The sequence below is a fragment of the Rhinatrema bivittatum genome, chromosome 7 (assembly GCF_901001135.1).
Source record: "Rhinatrema bivittatum chromosome 7, aRhiBiv1.1, whole genome shotgun sequence".
Taxonomy (NCBI): Eukaryota; Metazoa; Chordata; class Amphibia; order Gymnophiona; family Rhinatrematidae; genus Rhinatrema; species Rhinatrema bivittatum.
Genome location: NC_042621.1, coordinates 153,288,326 through 153,302,281, shown reverse-complemented (window position 1 = coordinate 153,302,281; position 13,956 = coordinate 153,288,326). Strand labels below are relative to the sequence as shown.

The following is a 13,956-nucleotide window of genomic DNA, read 5'->3' as shown; positions in this document are numbered from 1 at the left end:
GCCTGTGTGTGTGTATGCATGAGAGAGATCAGGTGACTGGTGTGTGTGTATATGTGTGAGAGAAAGAAAGTGATTATGGGAATGAGAAGTCTGTGCATGTGGAGAGAACAAGCATGGGAGTGAGAGACTGGTGAGTGTGTGTGAGAAAGTGATTATGAGAGTGAGAACCCATATATATAAGTGGAACATGGGAGTGGGAAGCCTGTGTGTGTGTATGGCATGAGAGAAACTGTTCAGGAAGGTGACTGGTGTGTTTGTCAAAGACTATTTGGGAGATGATTGGTGTGTGAGAGACAGAAACTGGTCATAGGGGCATGACTGATATGGTGTGTGTGTGTGAGAGACATGGGCCCTAAGGAAGAGGACCATGAGTATAGAGCTTAGCCACTACTGCTGCTTCTGTTGTGTGCTACAGCCTGCATGGAAGAGGAGTAGGAGAGCTGCTGGAGGGGGTAAGTAAAGGTGGCTTTTTAAGTTTATTTTTCTTGATTGACTGCCATTTTAATTATTTAATATTATGTGATGTGTCTGCCTTTTTTGAAATATTTTATTGGTGTTTGGAGAATTTTTAATAGTTTTTATGAGTTTTTAATTGTTGGATGTTATTCTGTTTATAGTTGTTGTGAAACATTTATTCTGCTTATTAGTATAGTTTTACAATTATTTCTGTGTGGGGATCTATAGCTGCTTGCTAGTTCTGTTTTCCTAATAAGAGGTGTATTGGTTTTTAGGGCCTGATTTAATATTTGTAGTGTTGCCTTTTCATAGACAGGGTTGCTCCTGTTTAAGTGTATTCCATAATACAGTTGTAACTGTGTGTGGATTAGTTTATGTGCATTAGTACAGATCCTGGGAGTATGTTAGGTCAGTTGTCTGTTACGGAGATGAGATATTTTACTAGCATGTAAGCATTTGTACCAGTCTTATTTGTTGTGTTTTCTCAAGAGGACATGCATTGGTGGTAAACTGCTGCCTTTTCATAAGTAGGGCTATTGAGCCTGGAAGTAGAAGGAGTTTGAGTTGCTGTTACTGAGATGACACCAGAACCAGAATATCTTTTTTGTAGGGTGAGTTGTATGGGGAATGTCATAATTCTGCTTTACATCCATTATTGTGGGTCAGGGGGGTTCCCGTGGATGCAAACTGTACTTTTTCATCTAGCCCTGTTACGATCATGGGTCAGTGTGTCACGCATGTGAGAACCATCTGTCAGGTATGCCCAGACAGAAAAAAGGTTGAGAACCACTGTTCTAGACAGCAGCTACAACTGATTCAGTAATTAGTCCTAAGTTTTGGAATGACTTGCCCATCGAGCTGTGGTCATTGTCTGATGTGAAACTTTTTGGGGAAAGCTTAAATTCTATTGTTTAATGAAGCTTTTAATTCTATTTTGTTTTTAATAGATTTTATTTTTGTTTGTGATTTCATGTGCTCCTCTTAGCTTGATCCTTTTTTTTTCATTATAAGCGGATTAAAAATGTTTTAAGTAAATAACTGTTGTCAGAGTCCATATTCTCTTGGGCTGTGCATTTCTCAATGTGTGTGGTTTGTGTGGCACAGCTCACAACATCATGTGCTTACGTGTAAGTTTGTAAAGCCAGGAAACAATCTGGCAAGTCCATTGGATTCCGACACAACCTGATAGACTTTAAAAGCCTAATCCTTCAATAAAGTCCCTCTCTTCCTCTGCTTTCTTTAGCATACTGAGCGCTTCAATAGAGGTGGATTGATTGTAACAGATATGGTTTTATTTTCCTTTTGAGCATGAATATTTTGCAAGATGTTAAATCCACACACGGCACGCACATATGGTCAGACAAAAATGCTGCGAGCCTGCTTTAAACTGTATCTTGGACAAAATGGCAGAAAGCTGCTGTCTTGAGGGAGGCTCGCAGGGTTTTGGTTTGTGCCACTAGATGGTGCAGGAGACACTCGTTCTGGTCTGTGGAATCCATAATGTATTACTGAGAGCTCTCTGGGGACATGGTGTGCACTGAAGCTTGTTACCATGGAAAAGCAGCTTCTCTGGGTCCTTTACAGGTCAAAAGGCATAACTTCATGACCATCTTCTTGCTGCTTTTATCCTTTCAATAATACAAAATAATTTAGAAAAAGGGCCCTAACCAAGAGAAGTGTGAAAACTGCAGTTTTCTCTCATCCAGTGCCTGACATTGATCTGTGAGCTGGCATATTAGTTTATTGTTACATAATGACTGACTTTATCCTCTCATAAGGGCCTGATTTATCAAGGTCTTTTCTCGTAGACCCAGGATAGGCTACTTGTATGTATGAGATATATTTGGATACAATGGAGGAGATGCATGTGTATTTATTGTGGGTATCTTGAAAATCCAACCTGTTTGTGACATTCCAGGACCAGAGTTACACACCCCTTCCATAGACAGTGAATTGAGGGAGGGGGAGAAAGCCTTAGTGAATCAGGATGTTCCATTTCCTTAGTGAGCTTGTGCCGTCAAAAGGTGTAGGGATCTGCTACTTTTTACCTCCCTACTTCAGTAGATTTTTTAGTTCTTCATGAAAAGAATTTTTAGAAGATTAATTTCATTTGTTTGATAAGAGGACTTTTGTTTGGGGGGGGGGGGGGGTGGAGATGTTCATAATTTTGGCAGGGTAACCTTTTCTGTTGTGACCTTGTACCCTGAGGTTTCTGTGTGCATTAGGCTCTCCAAGCACTACATTTTTGGAGAACATTTAGAAAAGATTTCTACTTTTTCTGTGCAGTTCCAGCAGTAAGTCAGCTGTCCGATGCTTTCTTGTGGCCGTGATAGTGTTACACTGCTGGGAGAGAGAAGTACTGCTGCCGAAAGCTGGTTGTGACAGTCCCTGTTCTGGGGACAGCCAATGCCAGCATCAGGCAGTGCTGCGCTTCCTTGAGAGTGCACACGGCATCTGCCTTGGCCGTTTTGTGCTAGTCTGGAAGCGCACATCATTTTTGCTAACATGGCTTAGTTAAATACTTGGGCCATATGAGGAAACTGCATCCTCCTTATAGAGGTCTGGCATGAAGCAGTCTGAGCCCAGGGACACTTGCAGATCTACACTGGCTCCCAATAGAACAGAGAGTTCAATTTAAAACACTATGCACAGTTCATAAGCTAATTAATGACGAAAATGCTGACTGGCTAAACACCGCATTACAATTACATGTCCCTCAAAGAAATCTCAGATCAGCCAATAAAGCTCTGCTAACCATATCCTCGGTCAAAACAGCAAAGTTAACCCAAATTAGAGAGAGCACTATCTTTGGCAGGACCATTATTATGGAACACATTACCACTGGAATTAAGACTAATGAAGGACTTAAAACTCTTTAAAAAAGGCTTAAAAACATGTCTCTTCAAAAAAGCATTTCACAGTGAGGTAGCGGAATAACAACACATACACAAAGCAGGAAGTCACCAAGTAAAAGCAGAACTGCTTATTTTTATTATCTTCTCACAATTAAGTATTAAATGAGACAGTTAATCATAAATGGTAACCACACCCATTCCCCATTTAGAGTATATTATTGAACCATGTAACTGTATAATAATGGCACCCTATGGATAATTGAGAAACCACATATTTGTGCCTAACTGTAAACCGTTGTGATGGTGCCCTACTAAACGACGGTATAGAAAAGTTTTAAATAAATAAATAAATAGCCTTTCAGCTGATGAGCAAATCTGTGCAGCCTTTAGGGTGCTTTGGTTTATGAAACTGAAGACTTGCCTTCCTTTGTGTCCGAATGTCCTGAGTACTTAGCCATGTGAGACATTGGTGAAACAGGTTTTATTGTATACAGTGATTCCTTGTTTTACACTGGGAATTCTGTTTCCCCCAGAGAGAACTCCTTTCTTTTAAGCGGGCCTGCAGGTGTTTTCATGACTCTTGCAGCACTCTGAACTGTAACTGAAGCTTGGAATGTCTGCTTGACTGAGAGTGAGGCTTGTACAGCGTGTTTCCCAATATCCTCAAGGAATTGTTAGATTGTAACATCTTGTGGTGCCACTGGTTTTTGTGCTCTGATTGATCCTTCAGACCAGCCCACAAAGAACTAACCCCAAATCTGGTAGAACTCTCCAGTCTTGGCTAGGAGTGTAGAGGAACCAGATCTGTGCCAAGGCCTTGTCCCAGCTGTACACATCCTTGTGCAGACTACCTACTCTGAACCTCCCCAAGCTTAGTACGGCGAAACTTGTTTAGATAGGGTTACCTGTATCCTTATTGTTTTACCTGTTGGCTATTTGCAAATTAATTTTTTTCTATTCAGTATTCCAAGGTTTTTAAAACTTTTTTAGTTTGTTAGCTCTATATCTATGACTGGTGATCAAGGCATGTTGTGGTGTAAGTGTATTTCTAGGAACTGTGTGACTGGGTTGTTTGGGGTGTAAGTGTTACTAGGAACCACCAGGAGATAATTTGCAAGCATAGTACTTGGCAAGAGAAAACCCAGTTGGCAAGCAAGATGTTTCCAGTATAGGGGTGCATGTGGGCCTAAGCCAGGGGTCGGGAACCCATGGCTCGCGAGCCAGATATGGCTCTTTTGAGGGCTGCATCTGGCTCGCAGACAAGTGTCGCCATACTTCGTGGTTCCCCGCTGACCCAGCTGCTCCCCGGTCCTCCGCCGCCCGGGCTTAAAATGCTGTCAGCCCGGGCGGAACGCGGCAGGACAGCTGGAGTCAGCAGCACCGGCGTGCTCTCTTCTCCTCCCCCCCCCCCCCCCCCCGCGGCCCGGAAGAGGAAGTGGAGAGCATCGGGTGCCTGCGCGGGAAGAAGAGACCACACTAGCGTGGTCTCTTCTTCCGCGCAGGCACCCGATGCTCACCACTTCCTCTTCCGGGCCGCGGGGGGGGGAGGAGAAGAGAGCACGCCGACTGGAGTCATCCGGGTGCCTGCGCGGGAGTCATCGGGTGTCAGCCGGGTGCCAGCGCTGGAGTCATCGCGCAGGCACCCGATGCTCTCCACTTCCTCTTCCGGGCCGCGGGAAGAGGAGAGCACGCCGGTGCTCTCTTCTTCCCGCGGCCCGGAAGAGGAAGTGGAGAGCATCGGGTGCCTGCGCGGGAAGAAGACTGCAGCGCGGCTCGGAGGAAAATGAAAATCTTCAACCGCGGCCGATGGGACTCCGCCTTCGCCTCCGCGAGGGCTGAAAATGAAGAAGGTTAGCGTTGGGAGGTGGCTGCTGCTGCCGCGAGTTCCCGGGGGGGAGTGAATGAGCGAGCAAGCATGTGTGTTTGAGATCCTGTGTGTGTGAGTGAGAGATTGCATGTATGTGAATGATTGATTGAGAGCCTGTATATGTGAAAGAGAGTATGTCTGTGATTGAGATCCTGCCTGTGAGAGAGAGAGCATGAATGTAAGTTTACCATTGGGAACCTGTATGTGTAAGTTTGTAATTGAAAACCTGTTTGTTTGAAAGAGTATGTGTGTATGATTGAGATCCTTTGTGTGTGAGAGAGATCATGTGTATGTATGATTAAGAGCCTGTGTGTATAAGTAAGAGAGAGATCATGTGTGTCTGTGTCTGATTGACAGCTGGTTTAGGTGATGGAGCATGTGAGTATGTGATTGAGAGCCTGTGTTTAAATGAGAGAGAGAGACCATGTGTGTCTGTGTGTGATTGAGAGCTGATTTAGGTGAGGGAGCATGTGAGTATGTGATTGAGAGCCTGTGTGTAAATGAGAGAAAGAGAGGACATGTTTGTAAGCATGTGAATGAGAGTCTGTGTGTGAGAGAAAAAGACAGCATGTATTTATGTGATTGAAAGCCTGTGTGTGTGTAAGCGTGAAAAGATAGACAGCATGGGTGTAAATGTGTAATTAAGAGCCTATATAAGTGAGAGAGAAAAAACATTTGTATATGTGAGTGACTGAGAGCATGTGTGTATAGGTGTGTCATTGAGAGCCAGTGTGAGAGAGAGCGCTGGTATGTGACTGAGAGAGGAGAAAGTTCCAAGCAAACCACCCCACCTCCTGCTAATTCAGAACAATCTCAGGACACCTGGATATCAAACGTTCCCAGGTATGCAGAGCAAAAAAAATTTTGTATCCTTATTATTTTTCATTACTTTATTATTTTTCATTACTGGATCTTTGTGTCTGCTATTTTGAAATATTTTGTTGGTATCTGGAAATGTTTTATATGAGTTTTTAATTATTGGATATTCCACTCATCAGCTGTTTCGAAATATGTTCTTTTTGTTAGTACAGTTTTACTGCTGATGATTTTATATTTCTTGATTTGTTTTATAAGGATGTGTGATGTTTCTTTTTTCCTTTGTTACACTGCATACAGAGACTCTGGCTTGTTGCAGTTTCCAATTCAGTTTTTGTCTGCATGCTTCTTGTTATGCGTTTTGGTCTCTTTATTCTATGTTAGGTGAGGGACAGCACGTGATTCAGGTGAGGTTTTCTGCTGGCGTGTAGTTTCTGTGTAGGACTCTATAGCAGCCTGACTTGGTCCGTTTTCCTAATAGGAGATGTATTGGTGTCTTAAGGCCTGGTGTAATATTTTCAGAGACTTATTGTACTTTAAAAGTGTGATCTTACATAAAATGCACACATTTACTTGTATTTAGTTTTAAACATATTGTATGGCTCTCATGGAATTACATTTTAAAATATGTGGCGTTTATGGCTCTCTCAGCCAAAAAGGTTCCTGACCCCTGGCCTAAGCAGTGCTTGGAGGACTCTTATGTCCACGGGTTTAACACTTATTGGGTGTTAGGGAAGCACCAAGGCATTACATGGTACATACATTCTGCCATTTCTTCATCTCACCTTTCAGTTTCACTATACTACTTTGGACCTCCCTTTCTCTGATATATCTGAAAAATGTTTTCTCACCTCTCTACCTCTGTGGCAGTCCTTTCTTCGGCTTGACCTTTTGCTTTCCTGATTTCTTTCTTCATCTCCCTCAGTTTTAACAGATATTCTTCCTTGTGTTCCTTTTTCTGGGATCCTTTATACTTCTTAAACACTGTTCTTTTTGCCTTAATTTTTTTCTGCCACCTCCTTTGAGAATTAGATCGGGGGTTTTTTCCTATTTACTATTCTAACACACAGATTTGTTGCCTTTGTAATAGCATCTTTTTAATTTGGCCCACTGTTGTTCTGCCTCGCCCATTTTCTCCCAGTCTTCCAGTTCTTCCTCTAGGTACGTCCCCATTTTGACATTTGTGAAATTCAAAACTCTGGTCTTCGTGTGACTTCTCTGTATCCTATTCATGATAGCGAACTGCACTGTTGGCTCACTGGTGCTCAGGTGAGCCCTTACTTGAACATCAGAGACATTATTCTCAATAGTGAGCACTAGATGGAGGACACACCCTATCTCGTGGGTTCCATTACCATTTGTTTGGGCAGAGCCCCTTGAACGGTATCCACTCTCTCTCTACCTTTTGTAGATTCCACAGAATGGGATGCTCCAATCCACATCCAGCAGACTAAAATCTCCCTTCTTTCTGACCTTTTGGATGTCCTCAATCAGATCTTTGAGTTGGGGGCCTGTAGATCACACCAGTAAAAATGGAAGGACCATCTTTTTTTTTTTTTTTTTTTAAGGACAATCCACAGTGCTTCTTCTTTACCCAACGTCCCTTACAATTCAGTTGCTTGGATATTGTTTTTGACATAAAGAGCTGCTACTCCCCTTTTCTGTCTTCTGTCTTTCCTTAACAAGTAATAGCTCAGGATGGCAGTATCCCAATCATGAGACTCTGTGAACCATGTCTCCATAATAGTAACAATGTCCAATTCCACCTCTACCATTAGGGCCTGCAGGTCTGGGATTTTATTGCTCAGACTAGGAGCATTTATGATCATAGCTTTCCAGCTGCTCTTCCTAGTCTCCTTTTCTATTTTTTTTTTTTTAACTGATTGATTTTGTTACTTGATCTTCCTACTTCCTGTATTGCTTGGGGCTGACATGCCAAATTCACTGACCACTTCTGCCACATTTGCTTCCTAGTTTAAATCACTTAGCCTCCTCTTTCCTGCCACAGACAAATGTAGGCCATCCTTACCATATAATCTTTTATTACTCCGTACATGGTCACAGCCTCCATTGTATCCAAAACCACTTTCCTTACACCAGGTTTTGAGACAGGAATTGAAATTATCTATATGGCATAAGAACATAAGAAATTGCCATGCTGGGACAGACCAAGGGTCCATCAAGCCCAGCATCCTGTTTCCAACAGAGGCCAAACCAGGCCACAAGAACCTGGCAGAGCCTTTCCTATCTGTTTCCATTAACAGGTAATACTTCAGAAAATGCAATAGCCTTTGCCATGTGTCTGATTCTGTTCCCTAGATTTTGGAATTCTTTCTGTACTTCAAGGATACCATTTCTGATAAGGTCGTTGGTCCCCAGATGAATAACATTGATATCTGAGTATTTATTTTCTTCTGCAATTACAACCTGGTTGGTAGTTCTATTTGCTGAGGCTCCTGGAAGGCATTTAACTGTTGTCCCCCATCAAAATGTTTTCCCAAATTGGTTCCTCGGATGACAGAGTCCCTTAGAAGAAGAAGCTTCCTCTTAAGATATTTCATAATGTTTAAGTGTTTCTGGGTGACTTTATCCCTTTCAAACAATGCTTCATTTTCTATTGCTAGAGCTTCTTTGTTATCCAATGCAGAAAAGGTTTTATGTAAGGGTAACGGGGGATAGTGATTGTCTCTTTATCAAAGGCCTTATTCTGACAGACCCACAGTATTCCCATTTATTCCTGGGTTTATGAATCCTGGATGTCTGACTTTTCTCTGTGGGAGTGGGTATTCAGAGTGCTGTCTAGTTGGGGAAATTGGGTGTCATGTAGTCACGTCTTGTTTTACCAGATCCCACTGTAAACCATTTATTCTTGGGATTCTGAATTTTCTGTGGAAGCTGGGGAGGATATTCTGATTGCATCAAGATAGGAGAGCTTTTTGAAACCTGAACAATTCCTCTTTCAAATGAATCACCTGCTTTTTCAGAAAGCCGGAGACAAATTGGACAACTCTTAAGTCTCTCCAAATGGTAGGCCTTGGGACATAAGCACCACAAATATTACGCTGAATAAAAGCCATTCTGCTAAAAGTGACTAATATACAAGTTGATTGGTTCTTAGGTCTTAGAAGAACTATTTCAGAAGAAAACACCCTAGGAGTGGGTAGATGTGGGGCAGTGCGGGAGGTAACAAACAACTCCTACAGATACCAGCCCTTTGTTCTATAAATTACAAACACAATTATTTCAATACACATTAGCCAGGATTCTAAAAACACTAGCCAAATTAAATATTTGCAGGCCGATACAGTAAAGCGCGGCCGCAGTTACCCTGTTTCTAACCTGCTTTATACGCACAATTTGGATGCGTATGTCTAACCCGCGATTCAGTATCCGGTTTTACGCGTCCTTACCGCTTCTTGAAATCGACGCGTATCCATTTCCGCCCACGGCATGTATATGACATGTTAATGATCGGATTAGCTATTCCCTCCGATACAGTAACATGTACCCAGATTATCGCCTTTTTAACCAGCTATTTTGCTGCGTCTTTAACCTGCAAATTTACCGCCTACCCTGACCCCTGGCGTTAGTGTGGTGAACTTAGCCGCCCAGTCCCAAACCAACCCAATCCACAGAAAAAAAAATGCTTCTCGCACAAGGGGGAGATATTATTACAAAAAATAAAGCAAGGCGCAGGGCGAAAATCATTTCTGTATTACGCTCGGACATCGGGGATTGCCAGCTTGACAAGATTCAGGCAAGTCCCAGCAGCCGGCGATCGGCGCCTGGGAGTGCAACAAAGCACCTCTGACATCCAGCCGGGCGCTCATGTCACGGCATGCGTTCATGCACCTTCGCTACCTTGAGCACCCGCCGTGACCTCGGACGTCCAGCCGGGCATACAGTCCATGGTGCGTTCATGCAACCATGGACGCCCTTCTGCTGCTGGGGGCTTGTGTGGCCGCGGCCAGGGCAGGTGAGTGGGGGCTGGGGGGAAGTTTGCCGTGACCTGAGCACCCGGCTGGACGTCCGAGGTCACGGCATGCGTTCATGCACCTTCGCTGCCTTGAGCGCCCAAATTGGGCGTACAGGCGTGCGTTCATGCACCTTCGCCGGCGGGGGCTGCTGGAAGCCTCCTCGCATGGGGAGCGCCCGAACCGCCCCGGGCTGCTGAAGCCGCTCTCGCCGCCGGCTGCCCCAGGAGGCAGGGGAGCCACGGTGCGCACCTCGGGAGGAGGGGAGAGAGGACTGAGGCTGCTCCAGAGCTGTCAGCGCGCCCGCACAGGAGACCGGCACCCATGGACACCCTTCTGCTGCTGCTGCTGGGGGCTTGCGTGGCCGTGACCAGGGCAGGTGAGCGGGGGCTGGGGGAAAGTTTGCCCGTGAAATTTCATCTCTCTCTTGCCCATTCGAAGGAGGCGGAAAATCGGAGCTGCACACACAGGTTTATTTATGAAATTGTAACCGAACTTTATTGGCACCTGTTAGAATGTAAGATATCCTACATTTACTTACCTTAGTCTATGTGCCTATTTGTAAACCGTTGCGATGGTATGTAACTTAGCAACGGTATAGAAAAGTTTTTAAATAAATAAACACGTGCTTTGTTGCACTCCCTGCCGCCGATCGCCAGCTGCTGGGGCTTGCTGGCGCCGGGCGCTCAAGGCAGCGGAGTCTGTAGGAGAACTATCCACTTTCCTGGTGGAATGACATTTGAAATGACAGGTACCAGCGCACCCAGGATACTATATAGAGCGGTATACAGCGCCTATATAGTAAAATGGATTGCACACGCCTACCGCTTCATGGACGCGCTTTGGATGCGGCTTGCATTTGCGTCTCATTTGAATACTGTATCGAGCGGTATGTGATCCAAACTGCACGCGTGGCAAACGAGGGTGCGCTCGGCACTGCCGCACTCTTTCTTACGCGTCCTTACTGTATCGGCCTGTTGGTTTTCAAATTATGCAACAGAGGAAATATAGCAGAAAATAGAACAATGTCAGCAAGAAATCTCCCAATTTTGGCATGTGCCTGGCTTTTAAAATTCACCTTTTAGTTTTTTGTTTCTTCAACATGTCCACCTGTCCAGGGGCACAATAACTTCTGGAAAAGGCAACTGATTGTATCCAGACTTGAGGGAGAAGGCAGAACACGGGCCTGGCACCTACTTTATTGAATATTACCTCGAGCCAATAAAAGTGAAGTCATTTTGAATAGGGTCAGAGTTGAGCAGCCATAGAAATTCCATGCAGGTGGATGGTTTTTACTTCTTTCATTGACTCTTACAAAATCATTTAGATGTGCACAGCTTTCTGTACCTTCAAACACATATAGCCACAGCCTTCCTCTCAAAGCGACATGCCCAACCTTGACGTAAACATGCATGGACAGCATATTGTTACATTTCACAATTGCTGACACAAACAATCAGAGCTGGCAGGTCACTGGGCTGCTTCTTGTGGCTGATGCTTGCGACTACCCAGACACAGAAGGATGGTGGTTGGCCCTATGCCACTCTTCCAGGCAGGTTGGGGTGGGACAGTTGTGACAGTTACCTACCCTTCTGTCAGCGAAAAGAACAACCCCAGACATCCACAAAATGTGCAGTTAAAGACAAATACTTCTTCAGGCTTTAATGAGTGTAGTGCTGTGAAATAAGCATTAGGGGGCCTGTATAAGCCACAGTTTGGACACAGGTTGTATAGGTGCTAACTAATCCCCTTATGCAATAAGGAGATTAGCACCTCTACAACATGCATCCAATGCAGTGAAACTAATAGCGCTCATCACATGCAAATGCATGTGAATGAGCCTATTAGCTATTCACTCCCAAGGCGAAAAAATCATGTGCGTCTAGAACACACATTTTTGTGATCAGAAATTAATGCCTGCCCGGAACAGGTGTTAATTCAGAGTGCTCCTTAAACTAGTACAGAAAAGCAGAAAAAACTGCTTTTCTGTACTGCCTCCTACTTAATATTGTTGCAATATTAAGTACGAGGAAAAATCTTTAATACTGTAATTTAAAAAAAAAAAAAAGACTAGCGTCCCTTTCCTGAAATCCTGACTGCACTGTTTTAGGAAAACAGAAGCCGATAAATTCAGCGTCTGTTTTCCTAACCGGTGGATGGCCAACGCTCTCAGGCTCCCATTATCAAGGGGGCCCCTAATTTATATATTGCATGGTGCCCCCAGGAGCGGGCGCTGACTGTTCAGTGCCCGCTTTCTGCGCATAAATATTGCATCGGCCCCTTAGGTAGTACCAAAAGAAAAAATATTTTTAAGTGTTGGTCATTGAGGACATACAGTGTGAGCCCAGGGTCACTGGATGTCTACTGTCTGTGGCAGAAATATGAATGAAATTGGATGAATAGGAGGGGGAAATGCACAGGTGAGGACAGGGACACAGGAATGATTTTACAAGAATGGATTCCTTGTAAGAAACTAAGCTGAAAATGGCAGCAGGATAGAAGCCTTAGTGGCAAAAGAGAATCAGTGCAACTTGTTTTGAGATTGTGGCCCTCAAGAAGATTGTGTTGATTGGTGCTTTGATTAGATCAGATTGGACTTTGGGGACTGGATGGAAGTGCTGAGCAGAAAACAGTATTGCAGAGCCATGTTTCTCAAGCTGAAAGATTTCCAAGGGGAAGCACCACTCGGATGACTGAGAGTGTGGAACAGAAATCAGGTTGAAGGTCAGAATTTCTGAAACTTGAACCAGATTCTCAGCCTCGCTTATGATGATATCTGAAAACAATAGAAATACGTTTTACAAGGATTCCTACTACACAGCAGCCCCTTCAAGATTGTCTTTAGATTCCTGGCAGACCCCATCATTTTGCAATAGCTTTGGATGCCACTGCTTACCTGGGTCACTTCACTTAACACGCAGAGAGGAAGTCATGTTGACTAAGGAATTCTCACTGTAGTATCAGCCAGAATGCTTCAAATGTGTCTCATTACAGTGTTTCCTTGTCTGTCTTACAGAATTTTGAATATGGTGACAAGGCAAGGAGCACTGTGGGCTAACACATTGGGATCTCTAGGTAAGTGCCATCATAGTTACCTCAAACTTTCCTTTCTCTGTAACAATTTGATGATCCTTTTTAGTTCTGTAAACACAGTACCAGCAGTAAGTCAGCTGTCCGGTGCATTCCCTTGCCTGGGATAGTGTTATGCTGCTGGGAGAGAGAGGCACTGCCTCCGTAAGCTGGCTGTGGCCGTCGCCGTTCTGGGGATGGCAGATGCCGGGTTGAGGCAGTGCTGCGCTTTCTTGAGAGTGCACACGGCATCATCCTTGGCCGTTTTGTGCTAGTCTGAAAGTGCACATGCATTTCCTAGCGCCCAGACAGATAAAGCGCCTCTACCAGCAGATGCAGCCGGAGCAAAGCTGACATCACATTATATCCACTCCTGCAGTGACGACAGCCTGCCAGTATTCTCCATCTCCAGCAGATGGTGGACATGCATCTCCCTACTGGGGATTGCTTCAAATTTTAGAAGGAGAAATAAAAGATTTAATTTGCCCTGCTCGCCAGCTGTGATACCAAATGGTCCCTCCCCCAGTTGAGAATTCCTGAGGTGATTTCCTGGTCCCTCAGATGAGTGCCTTTTTCCTACGCATTAGGCTGCCCTCTTCAGGATTGTCAGTGCGTGCAAGTTCATCTGGCTGTGTCCAAGTTGTTTACCCAGTTTTTGGACACCTAGTCGGATGCCTGTTGGGCATCCAAGTGATAGAGGCTTCCGTGTTAAGTCGTGTGCTTGCCTGTGCATACAATTTGGACCGAATTGGTTGTGCACAAGTTTGGAAGTGCTGAAGTGCGCCTAGTTTTGTGATGCCTAGCCTTGGTGTGCCTAAATTTTGGACTCGTATATTTTACAGCTTAAACTCAGCTGGACGCATACCTTCAGTTACCTGTTAAGCATATTGACAAACTGATGGCACCTGTGGCTTTAGAA

At 44.4% G+C, this 13,956-nt stretch overlaps 1 protein-coding gene and 2 non-coding genes across 6 annotated transcripts in view; all 3 read left to right on the top strand.

Moving 5' to 3' along the window:
* Nucleotides 1-13,956, top strand: part of LOC115095544 (mitochondrial import inner membrane translocase subunit Tim23) — a 79,733-nt gene that overhangs the window by 13,182 nt on the left and 52,595 nt on the right. For all 4 annotated transcript variants that reach the window (XM_029609435.1, XM_029609437.1, XM_029609438.1 and 1 more), the window contains exon 5: nucleotides 12,985-13,043. In XM_029609435.1, the coding sequence (XP_029465295.1) occupies nucleotides 12,985-13,043 (59 nt within the window). The remainder of the gene's footprint in view (nucleotides 1-12,984; nucleotides 13,044-13,956) is intronic.
* LOC115096298 lies at nucleotides 2,744-2,949 on the top strand. Its single transcript, XR_003858029.1, has one exon. It is a non-coding gene; the product is annotated as a small nucleolar RNA SNORA74 (small nucleolar RNA).
* On the top strand, nucleotides 13,123-13,328 carry LOC115096300. Its single transcript, XR_003858031.1, has one exon. It is a non-coding gene; the product is annotated as a small nucleolar RNA SNORA74 (small nucleolar RNA).